Below are 23194 nucleotides of genomic sequence, written 5' to 3'. Positions count from 1 at the left end.
AAATGAACAAATTGTTTCAACTGAATTACTTCCCTTTTTGCTCGCATCACATCCAATATGTAACTTTATTGAACTGTTTTTAATCTTGTAGGAACCATTTTTCCTGAATAATTCTTTTTCTACCTTATTTGTCGTAATTTTTGGATATGTTACTGTTTGAGACCTAACAATTATGTAGGTACCATTTGTTTTACTTGAAATTTAATATTTTTATCATTATTATAATATAAAAGCACCCAAAAGTGTTATTGAAATGTTACATCTGACCCAACAAGGCTGCAAAGAAATATTCAATCCATCTGTTATGGATATACGAATGTTTTATACAATTGTATAAAATATATAATAAAAACAAATTCCTCATAATATTTTAATAAAAATCTTTCATTAAAAAAAATGTTTGGTGTTTCATATTGTTTTCGCATTGGACAGGATTTGGCAGACACAATCAATAGACATAAATTGAGATTCTTGCCAGTTTGGTAAAATCATTTCAAACCGAGGGGGACTTTCAAGAGCCTGGAAAAAAGAGAAAGAAAAAGAAATTTGAAAAAAATTGCAATATATGATAATTTTGCATATATATATATATATATATATATATATATATATACTAGCAAAAGTACCAGTCGTTGACTGGGTTCAAAAACAGCCTACAGAAAATGGACTCTGATTTAAGAAAGTATAATAGGTTATGAAAAGGAAGGGTTGTAAAGAGATAGCTTCGAATTTGGGGGTATCAAAACCGAAGCAAAATATGATGAAAGTAAAAATAAAATAGATAAACCCCATAATTTATTATACCATACCTGTTCACACTGAAACACTTATCACAATATTCTGTGGATCTATATTAAAAAACCTTGTTAAACTTTGTGACATATTTCCATTCTATGGAGGTCAGGCGCGAACGAACACCCCATAATTTTATTATACCATATTTCTTCAAACTGAAACATAATTATCAAAGTACGCAGATAGATATGAAAAGTATTTATTAAAGTTTTTGCCTATTTCCATTCTATAGAGGCCAGGCGCAAACGCAGACTCCATAATTTTATTATACCATCCCTATTTAAGTTAAAACATACTTATCAAAGTATTATTATGTACATCTATATCAAAAACACTTGTAAACGTTTTTTTTTTTAATTTTTAAATTTTTTATTTCCATACTTTGTGGACCAGGTATGTACGCTGATCCCACAATTTTAATGAATCATCATTATGCCAGATCAAACATACCCATTCCTGTGTCTCGATACATCTTCTATCATTATATATGATCAGTTTTCTATAATAGTTAACCATATAGGAGCCTATTTGTGACCAGACATACAGACATTCAGCTTTATATATATATATATATATATATATATATATATATATATATAAAATCAAGAAATAAAAAAAAATTAAGTTTACAAGCCAAAAGCTTCTGTAAACTTGAAGCAAATATAAATATTAATATAGTAATCCCAACCAAATATAAAAAGCCCAATATAATCAAAATAGGAAACAGAGCTTCTCATAAAAGAACACAATTTAAGACTGTAAATTATAAGTTATAAGAATTTATTGTTCAACAATATACTCAAAAAGAAATATTAAGATTAGGAAATCTAAATATTTCTTTGCGAGTACCTTGTCGAAGAAAAAATATTTGTAAATTATGATTTCTATAGTGTTCACGCACACACACACACACATATATTATATATATATATATATATATATATATATATATATATATATAAATTAGCAAGTTTTGATAATATATAAGATAGCTGCTCGAATTGAACAGAAAAATTCATGGTTTTCTTGTGGAAATTGAATTCAACATAAGTTTCTTGTTTGTGATTTTTATTCGTTTGCTATCTTACAATATATTTTTTCTGGAAGAAAACTTTGGATTTGTGGAGATCAACATGGAAAGATCCTGATTTGACATATTGAATACACTTTTGTTGTTTACCTATGTATGGAATGGACTGTTAAAATGCACCAGAGTTCTTAGATTTGGGGAAAAAAATAAAACATATTTAAAATAAAAACTGTCACTTGAATCAATCAAACGTAATTCTTATATAAAAATTTTTTAAAGAAAAGCAAATGATATAAGCTTTTCTTTTTTTTCTTTAAAAAGAGATTTTTTTTACCTTTAAAGATATGAAGCAAGCTTTTGCCAAGCAACTTTTTTTTATTAATTATTTTCTTTTCTCCTCGGAGATGTAAAAAATCTCTCTGGGTAATAGTCTGCTGAATTGTTAAATGGACAGTTTTTATGTCTTTTCAAGTGCAACATGTGGCTCACATGGCAGTGTTATAAAAAATAAGGTGGCACATTTTCTTTTTAAAATATTGTTATGAATGAACCAACCCAAATTTTATACTTTCTGTAAATGTTTATAAGTCTTTATTTTTTACTTTGTAAATGTAAAAAAATATTATTTTAAAAGCAAATTTTATAACTACAGTATCATTTTGACATTAAATTATTACTTGATTGAAGGTTGTTTAAATATATGCCTACAAATGTATTAGATATAAGTAGCTTCTAAATGTTGATTGTTAGAAGCCAGAAAATTCTTTCTAGTCAACAGTAGAAATCTATCTAATAACTTTGTAAAACTGAAATGATTATAAAAAATTTACAATTGAATAACTATGAAGCTATAAAGATCCATGAAACAAAAAAACAACAACAACAAAAAAAAACCCCTAAAAATCACAAATATGCTTGAAACCGGAAATAGTTCATCAGAGAATAAATATTAATGTATTTCGTATTATTTGGATTCTTTGGACTCCTATTCTCATCTTGAGTTTATTTTCACAACATTTCACTCAATGAAACCTGACCTTTTTCAGGTGTATCTCCAAGTTTGACAAGATACACCTTTCTTTTTAACTCTGGAATCTGCATGGAATTTCAAACAGAACTCTTTATGTAATTGTAGCATGCTCTCGTTCTGTCAGCCATGACCCGATAAAAGTCCTAAGTGATTTACAATTGTATTTTTGAATGTCATCCATACTGAGGATTCAACCTTCAGAAGAATGTAACTTTTACAACTGATTTTTACCAAGAACTATATCCACTATGCCATGAATTCAACAAGATACACCTGAAGAAAGTTGGAGGTTACATCAACAAAAACGTTGTGAAAATAACACTCAAGATGAGAACAATAGTATGAAGAATCCAAATAATATGAATAATCAATCCTTATCTCAAAAATTTAGAAACGTAATTATTGTATTGTAAGTGAATCTTACTATAATTTTGTAAGTAGTTTCTTTTTTCTTAATCTTAAAATAATGTTTACAAAAGAAATCTATAATTTGATAATTTAATCATCATTTGTTCATTAAATCATTAGGTGAATTAAGGTAACATTAATCAAGGCGGCATATATGAGCACATTTACAGGTTAGAGTGAATAAAATTTATTTATCGACATGTATATTTAATTTTTTTTTTTCTCAAAAGTAATAAAGGTAAAACTATACATAATATTTTTGCAACAATTTTGAAGTATGAACTGTTTTTTTGTTGTTGACCAACACTGGCACCCCAGAAATCTCTGCTATAGACAGGCTAGATAGAATATATAAAGAATATATAAGCAATTAAATCAAATAAAATTTCATTTATTTTTTTTTTGGAAAAAATACTGATAAACTTTTAAATGGCTATTCAAAATCAAATATATTGACTTGGTAGTAATAATGATATAAATCTGACTTTTCAAGGGTAGTTGTTAATGAATGTAAAATGGTCAGTGAGACAATAGCCTAATGATTGTTAGTGGTGGAAATTGTGTAGAATTTGATTAAGGGGATGGCTCAACAAGAACTTGTTTGTATTGGACTTGAAGATGATTATGCTGTATTCAGCTGAAAAGCAGACCCCGCAGTACAAAGTTCCACAAATGGACAGTTCTAGGAAAGAAACTTTGTCCATGGAATTTGCATTTAGATTTAGGTACAGACAGAGAGTAGGGGAAATTGTTTTATATATTATTTTGTTTGACTGAATACATAATACACATTTTAAATGATTCTTTGTGACTGTAGTTTTATATGCATTCATTTGCATATCAATGAATTAGCTGTGCTAAAAAGATGCCATGAAAAGACCAAAGGTGAGAGGACAGCAGTCGAGTGGTTGGCAGTGAAGTGAATAAGACGAATGTAAAATGCCATGCGCTGGCAATTACTTTTTTTTTTTTTCTAATCAGATTACAATGACCAACACTCATCCTTGCTGTAATCAATTCTTTGGAGACTGTCATTCTCATAAACAAATCTTCAAGTGATTCCTGAATGATTGCCAGTCTTATTGCAGGAATGTTTTTGCGGATTTGCAGCGCAGTAGCTTGTCACCTAGAAAGAAAATTAATTTGTGATATAGTCATCCCTATTTCTCCTCCTGGATGGTGACATTAGGGAAGACTTTGTTGAGCTCTCAGATCCACAAGTGGTTGGTCATCAATGGTGGAATCTTGATTATTTAACATTCATAACCAAAATGAACGCAGTTGCAACAACATCAATTTATTCAAGTGGTGTCCTGCCTGGTACAGGCATTGACGGTTATGGCTCTCCATCTATCTCTCTCTCCCTCTCGAGGCATTCATGAATTCATTGTTGCTCATCATTTTTGATGTTGGCCAAGTTGTTCAGACTGTTAATGTATGTTTCTAACAGTCTTCCTCTGCTTCTTCTACCCACGATTTTTCCTGTCAAACTAATCTGTTCTATTCCGTTTTTCTGTAGACATGGCCCATGAACCTCATTTTGTCTTTTTCATAAAACATTAATATATAAAAAAAAAAGAAGCTATTCTTATTTTTAAATCAAATCTATCGACAAAAAAATAGCAAATGCAACAAGTCATGTAAAAAAAAAGAAAAAAGAAAAAAAAGACAGATCTATAGTGTACACCGATATACAATCCGAAACTTTGCTCAGAACAACTTTAAACTTGGATATAGTAATCATCGCTACCACTTCTGATATACTGTTCTACAGACAAAAAAAAAAAAAAAAAAAAATTGGACAGAGACATCAGGCTTTCTCTATTTAGATAAAAGCACATTTTTTGGTACATTTTTTGTTGGGTTGTGTAGAAACCGTAATTTGGCACTGAGATTAAAAAACAATAAACCTTTTTGAAAGGTAGACTTAAATTCCCTTTGTTGATGTTAGATGCCCAAATTGGGTCCCCCTCGCATCCTCTGTTGCTTAAGTGAGGCACAATCATCCAAAGATCAGTGGCCACAATAAATCTATTGACACCTTTGATTATTTTGACATTTGAAGACTGGTCATAACTTCCATCAGTTTGTTCCGAGTTTTCAATGATGCCCTTCTGCCGAGCTGGTGTGATGGATGGATGGATGGGTTATTTAACCAGCATATCAACCTTTGTGGGTCATTTAATGCTGAGGAGGTTATTTTGTTATGTTTGTTTGTTGTTTATTAGCCCCTACATCAAATTTACACTGTGCCTTGTTTGAGGTGAAAATGGAATTATGAAAAAAAAAAAAAAAATAAAAATAAAAATTTAACTAATTGATATCCTATCATTTATTTCAGAAATAAGTTGGGAGAAGAGTAAAGGATTTGTCAGTTCAATGGCAGGGAGTTCTAGCATGGTAGTAGTAATAGTATTAATTCTTGTTGATGGTGGTTGTACTTTGTTTTGATAGTAAAATTTAAGGAAAAAGTTTTGTCAGTTCAATGACAGATTTAATTGAAGCAAGTTATCCCAGCTGATATAGCATGGCAGAAATGATAGGTGTTGGTGAAATAGTAGTGTCAATAGTGGCCATGCTTGCTGCTTTGTTTTGAGAAAATAACCCTTGGCCAGAATCAAATTGGTAGCTCCCTTATGAAAGGCGTGGTTCTGACTAACAAGGGTTTGTTTGATAACGTTGCTACTCCTTAGAGTGTCTGAGCTGGGCGAGCATGTGCTCTGCTTTATATATAAGAAATTTGGCAGGTGCCTAGCTCCCATGGTGACTGTTCTGATTGGTTGAAGTTAGACCACTACAACCAATTGAACTCTAAGTTTCTAACCAATCAAAATTGATCACTTTTGCAGAAATCGTTCTTTCTGCTCCTGCTGCCAGTTTTTTTTCACGCTGCAACTGTTATTGTGATAACTTTGAAAGAGCTCCATTTGCTCATTATGCATTTTTATATTTTGTGTTATGTTAGGCTATGATAAAACTTGATAAATCAGAATGAGATCTTAGCAAAGACTATCACATGTGCAAATAAGCAAGTAATAGCATTTTATAGATTACTGTCTGATCTTCAAAATATACTGTGATCTCAGCATGAAAGTTATAAAAAAACAATAGCAATATGATGATATATCTCAAGATAATTGTTAGACATTAATGTACAATTATCAAAATATGTCAATCCTCTTTGGGGATTCATACTTATTAGTAAAATCAAAATCAATAAAAATATTCATGTACACACTTACCCGTTTGCCAACAATCACAATGTGTGGATACCCAATCCGTTGTGCTTCATACAGGCGTTTACCAACAGTCAGGTGCAGTCTATCATCAATGAGAACCTCGCCATTTAAATGAGGTATGTTTATTATTTGATCACTAAGAGCCACGGCTAACTCCATTGTTTCTTTACTTTGAAAACCTTCCTAAAATATAAAATTTTTTTTTTTTTTTAATTTTTCAAAATTTACATATATTTATGACAAAGAAAAATTTAAAAAACTCTTTTCAAATCAACAATTATGCGAAAAAAGGAAATTAATTATTATTATTATTATTATTATTATTATCATTCACCTCTGTTCCAGTGTTGTCCAGGAAAATTGTGGAACACAAGTAACACTCGTCCCATCCCTGAACTCTAAATATAAATTTCATAAATACTGTAGAACTTGTTTTATCCAAGTCTATAAATAACTATCCAATTTAGGTCAGGAGTTAAGTTGTAACATAGCGCATATGTGAGAAAATCAGCAGCAGCCATAGGATAGCTGACTAGCGAAAATATTAGCAGAAGTAGCAGCTGTCTTAGCACATATGCAAATTAAGCAAGTGTATATGTGCTGACGTCACGGGAAGGAGAAAAGAAAAAGGAAAAATAGGACAGCACGTGGTCAAGCAAAACGAGAAGCAAAGTATGAGTCGGAGAAGTCGGTGAAGTCACAGGTGAGAAAGCACTGGCTATGGCCAGCATCAGGTGGCAGGGGAGAAAGACTTTTAAAAAGCACATGTTATATGGCAGAGCATTGTAAACCACATTGGTGTGTGAAAAGATGTTTGAAAGATAATCAAATGTGTTATTGTTGAAAGAACCATGAATAAATGCTTCTCATTTGCACTAAAAAAAAAAAAAAAAAAAAAAAAAAAAAAAAATGCCGAGTTGGATTTTTTTTTTTTCCCTTTATGTTGGTTCTTTTGCAATGAAGTCTCAGACAATGTATAGGTCCAGGTGGTTGAAATATACCGACATGGTTGGAGTTTAATGGCCACATTACAAAATTAACATATCATTCAATAAGTCCATTCCGAGTTTGACATATGGATAGTGTCACCTTAAAATCCATCTGATTTTTTATAATGTCCTAACCTTTAAATGGTAGGTCCGAAAATTTGAACCCAATTGGAATATTAGTTTACAAATTACTGTTGTTTAAATGAAGCTACATTGCAAATTTCCAAAATAATAAAATATATGAATTTTGCATTGATAAAACATTACTTTCTGATGGTAAAACATACTATTCAACCAAAACATATATTCGATCAGAAAAAAATGATGAAAGAAAGTACATGTTTTATATAAAAATATTGTAAAAAAACATTGATTTTAGTTGAAATTGACAACAAAATTAAGTAGATAACATTGATTTTGAATGGAAATTCAATTTTGTGGCTTTTGAATTTTGTTCTCATTCCAAACATGCATTGAAAAAAACTAATTGGCTTTCTAAGAAACTGAATTGCATTCTATTAGGATTAATTGAATTATTAAAATAAGTTTTTGTAAATAAATTATTTATTAAAAATGTTTTATTTCACAAAATAATCTGTTAATATGGTTGATTTTTTTCTGAGCAATTGCAATACAAATATTTTTTAATCACCCCATCCTTTGATGAAAAAAAAGATACTACACTTTGATCTCAGTTCAAAAATCCACCTATCAACAGAAGAATATAACTTGTAAGAATGCACAAAGAGAAACATTCTAGTCCAAATTATAATCTGCTGGTGTACACACTATCGGTTTCTATAGCAACCTACATCATCTGCCCAACAGCTACATCAAATGTCAACATCGCAATTTTTCTCTCTTGCTCCGTCACAAAAATTTGTCAGTGCATTTAAAAATTTATGTTAAATTTAGTATTTCTCTAGCCCTATTCTGAGCTAATAGCACTTTTTTTTGTTCGTTTATAAGAGACTAGCAGGGCTATCCGGCATTCATCAGGACCGTATAAACAATGAGAAAATTGAAGTTGATTTTGAACATATCTGTTATTCTTAAGATAGAGGAATTTTTAATGTCTATGTATTATTTGCTATTTCGAGCAAAAGAATATTTTACTTACCCTAGGACGGGTATTATACATGTATAGAATAATTGTCCCTTCCCTATGATAGGTAATTTACAGCACGTATATGAAATAATTTTACCTTCACGAGGACGGTTAATGTACAACACATATTTAAAATAATTTTACCTACCCTCGGATGGGCAATTTAAATACACATATGAAACAATTTAACATACTCTTGACAGGTATTTTACAACATATGAAATAATTTCTCTTTCCACCAAGGCAACCATAATTTAAAAAAAATGAAGTCAAAATGAAGATGGATCATTAGGATTTCCAAATAAATACATAAATACATTGTCTTGGTTAAAGATTAGGCAACCCTTGCTTCACCATAAATTTCAACATTACTGGGTTTCTTTACTTCCTCACTATTGGCACTATAGTTGTAAGAAAAATTAGTTCATTTTTGGAAGATGTCTCAGCAGGATTTTCAAATTAATACATAAATACATTGACATGGTTAGTGATAAGCCAACCCTTGCTTCATTATAAAATCCCACATTACTGTGTTTTAAATGCTAATTTAATAGCATCTTTTTTTTTTGTTTATAAGAGATAGATTTACTTTGAAAAGTTCTGTTTTTAAAGAAGACACATTAAAAGCATTTATGGAAAAAAAAGTATTTAAAGAGATAAAAAGTAAACTTAAAATAAGAAAGGATAATAAGTTAATGGATGAGACCAAGACTGCTTATGTGATTGAATGTAAACCACATAAGATAATCTAATAAGGAATATCTGCACCTAACATATAAAAAAAAATGGTTAGCATGTCTTGTAAACATATATAATTATCTATGTTAAAGCTAGCATTGATAGAAAAATTAAGACTAGAATGTAGAATAATTTTTTTTTAAGAATGTAAGCTGTTGAAAATATACAGGTGGTTAGTGGAAAAATGTCTATCTAAAACGTTCTCAACTGGATTAAGAACTGGATCATTCTACCGCTCTAGTGGACATCTCATTACTGATGCAATCCTCTGTCTGTATAAGAGCCAAGTATGTCCTAGGATGAAGAACTGTTGTCACATCTGGACAGGAGCTGTTCAGCACCTATCCTCCCTTGACAGAGTTCAAAACCGACTTAAAAACCTAATAGGTGATGCCCTTTTCTTTTCCATACAACCTTTTTTCCACAGAAAACATTACTAGCATGTCTGTCCTCTATTATTTTCATGGCAAGTACTCATCTGAATTCCAATCTATAGACTCCTTTGCTAAACTTCCACAAAAAAAAAAAAAAAAAAATCAACAATTTCCCCTAAATCTAAACACAGATTCCATGAACAAAGCTTCTTTCCTAGAAATGCCTGCCTGTGAAACTGTTCCGTCATCCTGCTTTCCAGCTGACTACAATGTGGTTGTCTTTAAGTCCAATGTAAACAAGATTTTGTTGAGCCGTCTCCTTTATATATATATATATATATATATATCTCTCTCTCCAATTTCCACAACTAATGTTTACTACGCCTTTAAGTGGCCTTCAGGCCTTCATAAGTGATGACTCCCTTGGAAAAAAATAATTTTGTAAAAAAACATGGACCTAAAAAGAAAAGATAAATTTTCTTGTCAGAATCAAATATTCTAAATCAGGATAATTGTAAATCAAGGACAAATTAAAAATATTTGACATAACTTCATTAGAGTAGAGTCTATGAGACAGACTTCTGTTAATAACATTTTTTTTTTTTTTTTTTTAATTCGCAGAGCCGTAAAAACACCCCCATCTTCTTTAAAATCAGAATGCTATATATAATATCTAGTATAAAGACAAAGCTACCTGGGTTCTAATTTCCATAAATTACATAAAAAACAAAACAAAATTAAAACTAAACAAAAAAATTGCAATATGAAATGTTGAAGTTTGTTTTAGGAAAAAATATTAAGTTCCTGATTTAATTTTAACTTGCAATCCCTGTCTGAAAGTAGGGCATGTTAACTGATTGAGCCATAAGAGAAATTAAGCAATGGTGTCACTCTTGACTACATAAAACAGATGATTTTTGCTGTTTTGGAGAGAATTTTTTTTTTTACTTTCTTTACTTCATCCATTACCTTACTTTACAATTGAATATGTGGCAGCTGGTAAATCTAAAAAAAAAAAAAAAAAAAAAAAAAATTGTCTGGTATTAAATTTATTTACGTTATGAGTGATAGAGTGTAAGGATAATAGCTCCTCCAATTTCTTTCATTTTAATCAAAAATAAAAAAAACCAATCAGGTTTAAATATTAAAATCAATCAGAAATAATTTGTTTCATTTTAGATGTAATTATGTACCTTTTGTTAAGAAAGTTTATTAATGCAAATGGAAAGGATAGAACTGTCTTTACTTTATACATAAAATATAAATTATTATATGTGAAAAAGATTACTTAGATTAAAAATCTTTCAGAATTTCAGGAGTTGGAGCTTTAAATATTTAAGAGACTAAACTAATTTTCAAAAGAACCAGACTCAAGCATTTGAAACTACCAACTCCACATTCCAGTTTGTAAGACTTTTAGAATTCCAGTTACTAACTCTTATCCAGCATAGACAGGTGTGTTTGCTAGTAGGTAATATTTTCCAGAAAAAAAAAAAAGACAGAATATCAGATTTCTGAAAAATGTTTGCAGAGTTCTCATTAAAGTTCCAACTCCACTTCCACAACTTGTCACTATAATTATGAGAACAATTTTCAAAGTTTTATGTTTTTTTTTTTTTTTCAGACAAACCTTTTGGGGGATGATGCATAACTGATAGGGAGCAATGAGACTTGGCCAGCAGATCCGTCCTTCAGAAGAAAGTACCTCAATACCAGCCTGGAGAATTCGGGTAATGCCTAATCCATAACAACCCATTTCCGAAGGCCTGGGGAAAAAAAAATTATTTCCTCACAATTAAATTTGTTAATAAAGTGACATGAGATTTTTTTTTAATTTTAGAAGGCTGCAGCAATGCAGAAAAGTTTGGGCATCAAGAAAACTGGATAAAAAAAAAGATAACAGCAATGTTTTGGCACCTGTGAATAATTTTCTATTACCACTGACTACTTTTTCTCCAATTTATCAAGTCTAGACCACTGCAGTCCTAATGTATTTTTATGTCAAACCAATCCTTTTTTTTGTTTTTAGTTATTTAATGCCAATACACAATGCCTATTGGAAACCATTAAACAGAAGTGACTATTTTACCTATCAGTGAAAACATTGTGTTTATACCTTTTCCAATAGTACATGCATAATTGAATAAAAAATATCTGATAGGATTTTAACTTGGTATAGCCAGTTCTAATAACATCCACTAAACAGAAATGATCTATATATTAATATGATAGCATGGTGTTATTTTCTGTGTCGCGCTTACATCCGGGTCGTTTAATTATGTACTTCCATTTCTTGTCATAAATAATTTTACCAAGAATTCTTCATAAGTTTTGGTTTTGATTATAGCTGATGGCACTTAAGTCATCTATTTTTTTTATAAATAATTTTATCAAGAATTCTTCATAAGTTTTGGTTTCGGTTTTGATTATGGCTGAAAGAAAAAGCGATATATATATATACATATATTTTTTTTCATAAGTTTTTATTTTGGTTTCAATTCAAGCTAATGCACCCAAATCATGTGAATATATTTTATTTTTGAAATCGTGACTTCATAATATATAAAAATCAATAGAATATCAACTCTATAATAATATATACAAAACCTGCAAGAATATCATATTTAAGACCGGACTTTGCCGGGCGTTTGTGCTAGATTAGATAAATACTTTTGCAGTTTTAACAAAAAAGTTACAATAATATCAGAGCGTTTCCATTTACACTGAATATCTACAGAATGCCAACATCAATATATTAGATATGAATGAGTCCCTTGTGGAATTTCTACAGGTACCACTAGTTAACTATAATTAAGGTTAGTTAAACATAAAGCCATTGTTGTTTCATTTAAAACAATCTTGTGGAGAGTGAAGAATATTAAAATAAGTAAAAATTGCAAGGACACTTTAAGATTTCTTTCATTTCTAGATCTTTTATGAACTTTGGAAAGATTTAATTGGATTTATGTTGTTCATAATCATTAAATCTTATTTGAAAACTTGAATGCCTACTGGAGAGAACTTGAATACCTACTAGACACTATCCTGGAGTCTCTAAAGTCTTTCTGTACAGAGGTTTGTCAGGACAACCAGCCATAGAGATATTTTTCCCCTAGAAGTAAACGCTGACCAAATATTTAAAAACACAGTATTCGCATCTCAAATAAGACTTCCTTGGCATGTATAACCCACACTAGTTTTTACGAGGAATAGTACACCTCCTCCAAGTGACGTTACCACAAGTAGCAACATGAAGCTGGATACTCCAACAGACGAGACAAATTCTTGTCCTGGAATCCAGCAAAGCAAGAAACCAAAAAGAAATATATAATATAACAAAAATGGTCAATTGGGGAGAGAACAAATTATATTCTCAACTTCTTTATTAAATTAGTGTTTGACAAATTAAGAACTTTAATGAAACATTCAAATACCTATATATTTCATATACAGTTCAAGTGTTATCCCACCTCTTTATTTCTGAGAATTTTGACTGAAGGAAAATGAAATGAAGAGAGAAACGATAATTCTTTCAAGAAATTAAAAAAAAAAAAATGATTTTGTGCAGCTTGTAGTGTCCAATGACAGACCAAAAAAAAATAAGGAAAAGGAAAAAAAAAATGGCAACTGATACCATTTATATGCCTGTAATCTCCTATGCAAAGGAGATGCTTCTGGTTTGAATAAAAAACCCGATTTTTCAGAGACTAGGCAAATTTGGATTTTAGAGTAGAAAACTTTGACAGCAGTGTGTTGAATTTAACTCTGGAAATTGTTAGTTGAAAATGTAGGATAGTTAACAATCCTTTTAGAAAAGTGCAGAATAGTTAACATTTGATTATGTATCCACAATCATGGCACACACACACACTCGTAAATATGCTTCAATATATTTTGATTTATGCAGATTTCATATTTATTATAGAGCCATACTATATTGATTATTATATTGTATCCAATATATATTAGTGAATTTAAAAGTTAATTAAAAAATATGATTTGCATGCCATCAGCTAGAATTGAAACAAAATCATTTAGTTGTTACCATTTGAGCTATTGTGAAATGAATAAGAACTAGTTAAAAATTAACTGACTTTAACATAAATGCATATTTGTGCATGCGTACAAGAGCACTTAAAGTCGACTTATGCTTGCTTAATTCCAATCTTTTTCGATTCTGACCCCTTAGCAACTAAAAACCAAATCAAATTTGTTCCACATGTCCAAATCTCCTATACATCAAGTTTTAAACCAATAGACCAAAAATTAACAGAGGAGTTTGGTAGAAACTGTTCCACAGACAGACAGACAAGCTCACTTGATATGTGTGTGTTGGGATGATTAATTGGAATTGAAATTAGAAGAAAAAAAAACAAAACTTTGGGAATATAAGAATTGGTATTGGAAAAATCGGAGCCTATTAATTTTTTTTGTCTTTTATATTTGATTTGTTCAAAGCAAAATCTTAAACTGCTGGTATTACTAATGAAATAATGAATATATATTGATTTTAAATTAACACTAAAACCAAAATCTATAGATCACCCCCCCCCCCCGTCTATTTTTATGTTTAAGAAAATATCTGTACATTTGACATGTGATTTTACAGTAACCAGGAATAAATAACAATTCTATTAAATATTTAGAAAGAATCTGAATCAATAATTGTATAAGAATAAAGAAAAATCTTGGAATTATCCCATGACTAATGTGCGTGTGTATATATATATCATCGGTGGTCACTCGTGTCCGAGTAAGACTGTCCTCCGTTTTGGCTTCTGTGGGTCCTCAGGTGAGCATAGAGCCCAATCCTAGACCCAATTTGTCTTGTGCAATTTGGGCAGATAAAGGCAGTGGTGGTAGGGTGGGGTTGGGTGTGTCTGGTTGATAATCTGTCCTTTCTGTGCTTGCGTTTATCCTCAGCAGCTTGATTTAGGTCACTACTATAAAGCGCAGCGGGTTTGTATTACTGTACACATAGATTCGAAAAAGTTGTCAAAAAACAAATATAGAACAAATAAATGTTATCAAAGGCAAGATAAGTTACTTTTCTACCTAACTGGATATATTTTTTGTGTTTTTATTCAGTGTAACATGTTTATTCAGCTCGAAAAACATGCAGTGTTTACCGATGTATTGGAAAATTCAAAATGGCAGCAGACTCTCTCTCTCGGAGAGGGTACGTTTGGGAAAAGGTATTATAAATAATAAACTAGACAAAATACTGTTAGAAAACAACCGAATATATGTCAACTTATGTCACAGTAACATATATTGAGCGAATTTCTAACAGTATTTTGTCTAGTTTATTATTTATAATACCTTTTCCTAAACGTACCCTCTCCGAGAGAGAGTCGGCTGCCATTTTGAATTTTCCAATACATCGGTAAACACTGCATGTTTTTCGAGCTGAATAAACATGTTACACTGAATAAAAACACAAAAAACATATCCAGTTAGATAGAAAAGTAACTTATCTTGCCTTTGATAACATTTATTTGTTCTATATTTGTTTTTTGACAACTTTTTCGAATCTATGTGTACAGTAATACAAACCCAGCGCAGCACCTTCGTGGACAGCGCTCCTCCATGCCAACTATACTATATATATATATATATATTAATATTGAGTAAAATGATTCATAATTGTGAATTAAAAATCAGTTTCAAAAGGACAACAAACAAAATCATTGATTTTGTTTGTTGTTCCTTTTGAAACTGATTTTTAATTCACAATTATGAATCATTTTACTCAATACCTGGATACCTATTGAGCTTATTATAGATCTACAGTACAATGGGCACTTTTTTTTTTTAAAGTATTAACGCATTTACTAATACATTAAAATAAACTCTGCTCTTTAGACTCCAAGTCTAATTCCCTGTAATATATATATATGATACTTTTTTACATTATCTGCAAATCAATCATATAGTCATTTACATTTTAAATGTAAGAAATAAAGAATGTAAAAGTAAATATGGGAGTTTAATTATAAAGGAAACGGTTTTCTATTTATATTCAATATTATAAATTTTACTTCCAGCAAAAAATTATTGAAATATCTGCTAACAAGGAGGCATAAAAAGTTCAGGAAACAGTTTTTTGTTTATATTGACCAAATGCATTTCCTTTCATTTTAAAAATACTATTCTTTAAAATTTTTATTGGTGCTGGTCTCATCTTTGCATGCTGCTTCTATGTTTGTTTTAAGAATTTTGTATTTTAAAATGAATTTACAAAACAGTACTTACACGATATTGTGATCTTTGTCAATAAATGTTGCCTTGAATATAGATGAATATTTTGGACCAAGAAGAAAAGCATGACCAACCTATTTCACATGAGAAATAGAACAGAAAAAGAAATAAAATACTTTGGAAATTGTTACAGATTAAACAAAATAAATAATAGCTACAGCAAGAATTGGAATACACCTTACCAAAGCCTGATTGTCACAGTTGGTGAATTTTAAAAATGCAATCTGGACATAAAGACACTTCATAAGAATGATATACAATAAAATTGTTTTAAACTTGGAAAAAATACTACAGAAATGTATGGAATGCTTCAGACTGCTTTTAGACCATCTTGCATGAATCGAGCATCAGTTTTTGAGTGGCATAAGAGATTCAAGGAAGGTAGGAAGTCTGTGAGGGATGTTAAGAGGTATGGGAGGAGTAAGGAAGTCAGAACATCAGAGTCGATTGGCCAAATAAAGAATTTCATGGATAAGAACCATTGTGCATATTTAGAGGACATGAAAACTTTATTTCAAAATCATTTCCACCGTGTTATAAATCCAGACTTATTGCATGTCCAATTATTGCATATATTTAAAAAAAAAAAACATATAAATAATTAGATTTATTGAATTAAACCTAAAACTCTAGGATTCTCAATTTATTGATGGTTTTCCTTCACGACGGTTAAAACTTATTTCAACGAATACTTATGGTGAATATGACTTAAATTCTTTCCCGAAGCTGTACTTACAACTGCACATTTCCTTTTCAGTTTTTCCGCTTTTCATCTTGTACGTTATATATGCTATTATTTTTACGTTATATCTGTTAATATTTTATTTCCATCATATTTGTTTGAAACGCGTATTCAATTGCTAACATTAATACCTCTAAAAACGATACACATGCAAAGAAATATTGTCGCGCCGCCAAATGGAAAACTTTTCACTAAGTGACCCCCCCCTCCCTCTAAATCAGCCCACACCGACTCCCTACTAAATAGATAGCATCTTGGTACCACAAGTGCCATTTGACCGTACGGGGCCAAGAGAAACGACCACCATGCTTTATAGCCTCGAGTATCCAAGAAAAAAAAAAACCAAAGCTAAGTAAAATTCCTAACTGTTTCGCATATAATTTAAAGCTAATATTCTTTCCATTTCCAGGCATATTGTAACCGATAACTTTTCTCCACTTAAATAGACCGTTTCGCAGTTTACAATGCCATCTCACTTAATTAATAAGTCAATGCTATAGTAAAGACAAACTCGGTAAAAAAAGAAATTATGCTAATTTATTTAGAGGACATGAAAACTTTAAGTACGATACTTAATATAATCAGCCATCGAAAGGCAATTTTTTTTTTTTTCTTTGTTTTGTTTAAAGAAAAAAATAAAATGTTAAGACATCAGTGACCCCCCCCCTTCCTTATACACTGCCATTTCCTTTCCGGATCCCTGCTCCGAACTTCTGCTCTTGATCCATCATCTCATCTAAAGATGAGGGGCTCTTATGCCTTACACAACAATTTATCAGTCTGTACTATTGTCTATAAACTGATATCATCAACAATTAGATAAGCTGTTTTTAAATTTCCTCTCTTGACAAAATTGCAAACTGAAATACAAACGGATTTTCCTTTGCGTTAGAGGATAGAACTGAAGCAGTATACTTAATATGTACAATACGTGCGTACTAAACTAAACCACCTTTGCTACCTATATACAATCGCCTATACTGAATCCTCATCAGCTCAAAACTCTGTATCCCCAGACTCTTAATTTCTCAAATCTTATATCACCAAGACATCCTTCTTAATTGATATAAGAATCCTCCTGAGCAGTTCAACATCCAGTGATCATATATCTAATCCTCATGAAATTGCTTATATCACCCTGAATATTACCTTAAATCTTCATTCTATCCCTAAGCTAAGTAGAACACCTAATAATACTCTAGTCAACTACTTTTAAAATTAGATAAACCCAGTTTCAATATTAGAAGTACATCGTCCCTCACCTTGACTACGGACTTGTACAATAAGCCATGAAACTATTGTACCTAAAATTCCTCTCAAAACTGCAAAATACTGCTTCTAGTATACTAAGTACCTCCTATAGATACTTTACCTCCAAGATGACTGCCTTGTCTGTTTTGCATGACAAACCTTATTATTTTTTACTTAAATTCTCTTTCTCCTGATCACTAACAAATCAAAACTGCTCTATTTCCTAAGTTGCCACTAAACCTAATCCGTCTCACGTAACTTAGAGGGGTCCTTGCTCTCCGCCCTTGACCCTAACAAACTCATAAATCGATACCCATTAACACCTAAATTTCCTAGGCATGCTCCTGATTATAACTCCTAACCAAGCTTCTAAGTAAATACTTACTAGCCATAGCCCAATACATTGACTTAAAATAATCTATAATGAACAGTAACCATTAATATCTCTTTATTAAGAGATAGTATTGCAATAATTATTACACAAACTAAACCGGTACTCATTGAAATAAAAACTTCCGGATATTAAGAGAAAGGCGAAGTCATTCTCCTTCGTTGTAGTCTAAAGGCAACTTACTCAAATTGTCTAAATTCCATGCATTCGTATACAATACTACTTATCCATCCATCTACACTTTAACTATACTTACAGAATATGCAATAACCTATATCTATCAGGTATAACTGTACTCCATATCAAATATTCTCTTGTATCTATACTGAGCATATCTTATCTTTCAGTCTTACTAAATGTCCGGTTTGGGCACCAAATCAGAATTTTCTAATAGCAAGTAGATCATACTCTAACACTTTATCCTAAATCTACTAAACCATATCTAACCATACATTCCTAAACCTACTAAACCATATCTAACCATACATTGCTAAACTTACAAAACTATATCTAACCATACATTAACTCGTCTCTCTCGATCCAATACTGTAGCAAATTTAGCTGCTTCCACTGCATGAATTTTTATCTATACCCTCTCCCAGTAAAAATGAAAATGGAAAGCATAATAATGCCCTTTTTAAACCACGCTTGAGGAGTGAAAATCTTCTGTAGAAGCTAACCCAAATGCCCGATTTTTCCAGGAGATATTAACCTAAATAACCAATAAATATTAACTACCCATGCGGGGTCGCAGAAATACTTGGATTAGGACCCAGGCGCGGGGCGAACCCCCTCGGAGCTGATGGACCCGTAGGTCTTCCCAGGTCATCCGTCTAGGAGAAGGAAAACTGAAACTAAACCTAGGGGAGGGAGGCCTCTTCAGTCCTGGACGACAACCTTCCTAGAGCTGGTGACTCAAACAAATCACCGGTTGGCAAACCTAAACTGCTTAAGGAGGAGATAGACTCTGTCTATCGCCCGGCTTTCATACTCCTTCTTTGCCTATTGGCCAGGCGTAGAGGTACTATCACAGGGACTCGTCTGAATCACCCAGTGGTTGACCTTGTTTCCTGACTAGGGCAATGAACGCCGCTTTTCCCCACTCCCGCCACATCCCATCCCCCTAAACTGGACACAGTGGGGTACTTCAGTGCCATATATGTCGGTGCAGTTGGACTGGGCTGGCTTTGCCTAATGGATTGAGGGTACCGGATTGACAGTTCCTGGCTACTGTTTCCGACTGATAGTACAGGAGCCCTAACTCTTTGGTAGCGCTTAGAGCGGCTGCTCCATCAACAGTTGTAAAATATTGGGATGTTTGTAGTGCCATGTCGCGCATGGAAAGGGACCCTGCACTCCTCCCCGGTGGGCTTTCCTGAGGCCACAATCCTGTGGGTGAGGACAGCTGATGGTCTACTTGTATTGCATGTCTGGTATTCTGCACAACTACTTGTCCAGCACCCCCTCACTCATCCACCCTAACTGAAACTTTTAAATAAAATAAAATGAAATGACAGCTCAAGCAAAAGTTACGTTTAAACCAGGACCAAACTCAAAGAAAACCAACCTGCCTCCTCCCTTGAGGCTTACATTTACTAATATCCGCGGGCTTAGAACTAACTTAGATGATGTTGAGTCATTTCTCCTTGTAAACACCCCGGATATCTTAGCATTAAGTGAAACTAACCTTCACTCCTCCATTCCCTCTAACCACTTTAACATGCCTGGTTATCTCCCACTCTACCGTAAGGACTCGGACAGACATATGCATGGACTTGGAGTCTATATTCGAAACAACCTCCCCCTAACTAGAGAAATAAAACTAGAATCAGAGGGCCAGGCCTTTATGTGCTTCAGACTAAATATGCAACACAATATTAGCTACTTGTATTTTCTCTACCGCTCTCCCTCAAACCAAGACTGTATGTACCCTAATAAACAAAGTCTCAGACAGCATAGATATAGCACTCTCCTTCGATACTAGCGCACAAATACATGTATTTGGTGACTTCAATGTCCACCACAGTAACTGGCTAGGATTCTCAAATCACACAGACGTAGCTGGTAGCGCAACACATAGCTTCTCTATATCTCATTCCCTATCTCAGTTGGTTACATTTCCGACACGTTTCCCAGACCAGCACGATCAACATGCCTCACTTCTAGATCTCTTTCTGACAACGGTTCCCAATGACTGTACAACAAATGCCCACAGCCCACTCGGGAATGCTGATCACGCTGTGATAATGGTAGAAATCAGCCTAAATTCTCGCCCTAAAACTGAAGACCCACTACTCAAAACAACGAGGTATTACAAAAAGGCTGATTGGGAAGCCATCAGGGAGCTCATCAGAGATGCCCCATGGAAAAACATCTTTACTCTTCCAGCGGAACAGTGTGCAAATGAGACAACTGAATGGTTCAAAACTGCTATTGAAGCACATGTTCCCGCACGGAAATACTATAGCAAGCCCCACTCTCCCCAATGGTTTACTTCTGCTTGTGCAGCTGCCATTTGTCAAAGGCAGCGTGCGTTCCGCAGATTCAACCGACATAAGTCCAGCTCAAATAAACAGAAATTTATAGAAGCTAGAAATAATTGTAAGAGAGTGCTAGACACAGCTAAGACAGATTACTCTGAAACCACCAGAAAGCGCATCGAAGCACAGAAATTAGGAACCTGGGATTTTTGGAAAATCTACAACAGCGTAGTTAATAATGGACAGTCAATTATTCCCCCACTAACAAACAATCATGAGGTTGCTTGCACGGCAACTGACAAGGCTAATCTGCTTGCCAGTCGGTTTGCCTCAAACTCCACACTGAACTCGGTACACCACTCACTCCCTGATTTTCCTCTGCGAACAGACGCCACACTTGACGATTTGAAAATCACCCCTTCTCAGGTACATGCTATCATAAAAAACCTAGACACCTCAAAAGCATGTGGACCAGATCTCATCCCGGCTGTGCTATTAAAAAAATGGTCTGCCGAGGTTGCTCCAGTTCTGTCCAAACTTTACAATAAATGCCTTAACGAATCTTGTTTTCCCGACTGCTGGAAAACCGCCTCTGTGGTACCAGTCTTCAAGAATTCTGGTGAAAGAACTGACCCACTAAATTATCGCCCCATTAGCCTCCTCTCGCTTTTCGCCAAAATATTTGAGTCCTTAGTTAATCAAGCCCTAGTCCAGCACCTAACAGCTGCTAAACTCCTGACTGACAAACAATATGGATTCAGGCAAGCCCGTTCAACAGCAGATATCTTAACTGTAGTTTCTGAACGTATATACCGTTCATTGGATAAAACAGGGGAGGGTAGAGCAGTGGCCCTTGATATATCTAAGGCTTTTGACAGGGTATGGCATGATGGTCTTCTAAGGAAAATTAGATCATATGGAATCACTGGAAGAATTCATAATGTAATTAAATCCTTCTTAAGTAATAGAAAAATCAAAGTTGTCCTCGACGGACATACATCCAAACAATATGACATAAATGCGGGAGTACCTCAGGGGTCTATCCTTGGACCTCTATTATTCCTGATATTCATAAACGACCTCCCTGATAATATTGTTTCGGAGATGGGTATATTTGCCGATGACACCACTCTCTATAACAGATATGAGGGGAAAAAAAATGAACACATATCCAAGAAAATGGCAGAAACACTAGAGGATGACCTCCAATCCGTAGTGGAATGGGGACAAAAATGGTTGGTCACATTCAATGCTGCTAAGACTAAGCTTGTTTCCTTCAATAACTACAAGAAACCTTCTCTACCACCAATAGCAATGGCCAAGAACACACTGCCTGAAAGTACTTCTTTTAAACTTCTCGGCCTAACGTTTACAGGGAATATGAACTGGAATAGATACATTGAGAGCATTGCCAAGGCTGCTGCAAGGAAGGTTGGCTCCCTCTACCGTGCTAGAAAACTACTTACGCCTGCCAGTATCCTATACCTCTATAAGGCAACCATTCGCCCATGTATGGAGTACTGTTGTCACATCTGGGCTGGTGCATCTGCTGCTTGTCTCTCGCTCCTGGACAGGGTTCAAAAAAGAGTCGCCAACCTGATAGGTCCTGAACTGTCATCTAGGCTTCAACCTCTGTCCCATCGACGAGATGTTGCATCCCTCTGCCTATTCTACAAATACTTTAATGGTGAATGCTCTGACGAACTGCAAACACTTGTACCTCCCCGACGTAACTACCCCCGACAAACCCGACAAGCTACTAAGTCTCATCCCTTTACAGTAGAGATCCCTAGGTGCAAGAAAGCCTTTTACTCCAATAGTTTCTTCCCCAGAACTGCGGGTCTTTGGAACTCCCTTCCGGGATTCTGCTTTCCCAACTGCAATGATATGCAGAAGTTCAAGTGTAATGTTAACAAACATCTTTCTACTCTTCTCCCTTCATAATGACCCCGCTAATTAATTCCCTAATAGTAGCCCCCTGCTTCAAAGTGGCACTGTGCCTTGTTTGGGGTGAAAATTGAATAAAAAAAAAAATTAAAAAAAGAGTTAATAAGTGCACAGTTTGATATCAGTGTGAGAACTGTATACACAATTATTCATGAGGAACTGAGGATGTGGAAAATTTGCATGAAATTTGTCCCAAGGATGCTCAAAGAAGATCAAAAGGAAAGATTGTCATGACAGCAGGGAGATGGTCAAGCTAATCAATTCAGATCTTGCAATTCTTGATGCTCTGTGATGAAAGCTGAATCTACTGCTGACCAAGAGACAAAATTCCCAGTGGAAGCATGCTGGCTCTCATAGACCCAAGAAGGTGAGACAGAGCAAATCCACCCAGAAACTTATGATGATCCCTTT

General features: G+C 33.3%; 1 protein-coding gene across 1 annotated transcript in view; it reads right to left on the bottom strand.

Annotated features, from left to right (window-relative positions):
- Window positions 1-356: 356 nt before the first annotated feature.
- LOC145258928 (putative proline--tRNA ligase, mitochondrial) overlaps window positions 357-23194 on the bottom strand; it is a 62407-nt gene continuing 39569 nt past the window's right edge. The window contains exons 10-13 of the mRNA XM_080116651.1: window positions 15967-16046; window positions 11342-11477; window positions 6506-6685; window positions 357-519 (exon numbers count right to left, since the gene is read on the bottom strand). Coding sequence (XP_079972777.1) covers window positions 409-519; window positions 6506-6685; window positions 11342-11477; window positions 15967-16046 — 507 coding nt within the window. The 3' untranslated portion in view covers window positions 357-408. The remainder of the gene's footprint in view (window positions 520-6505; window positions 6686-11341; window positions 11478-15966; window positions 16047-23194) is intronic.

This window comes from Euprymna scolopes, chromosome 3 (assembly GCF_053919585.1).
Source record: "Euprymna scolopes isolate OS-2025 chromosome 3, ASM5391958v1, whole genome shotgun sequence".
Lineage (NCBI taxonomy): Eukaryota > Metazoa > Mollusca > Cephalopoda > Sepiida > Sepiolidae > Euprymna > Euprymna scolopes.
Note: the sequence above shows the minus strand (reverse complement) of the source record. Positions and strands in the feature narration are given on the sequence as shown.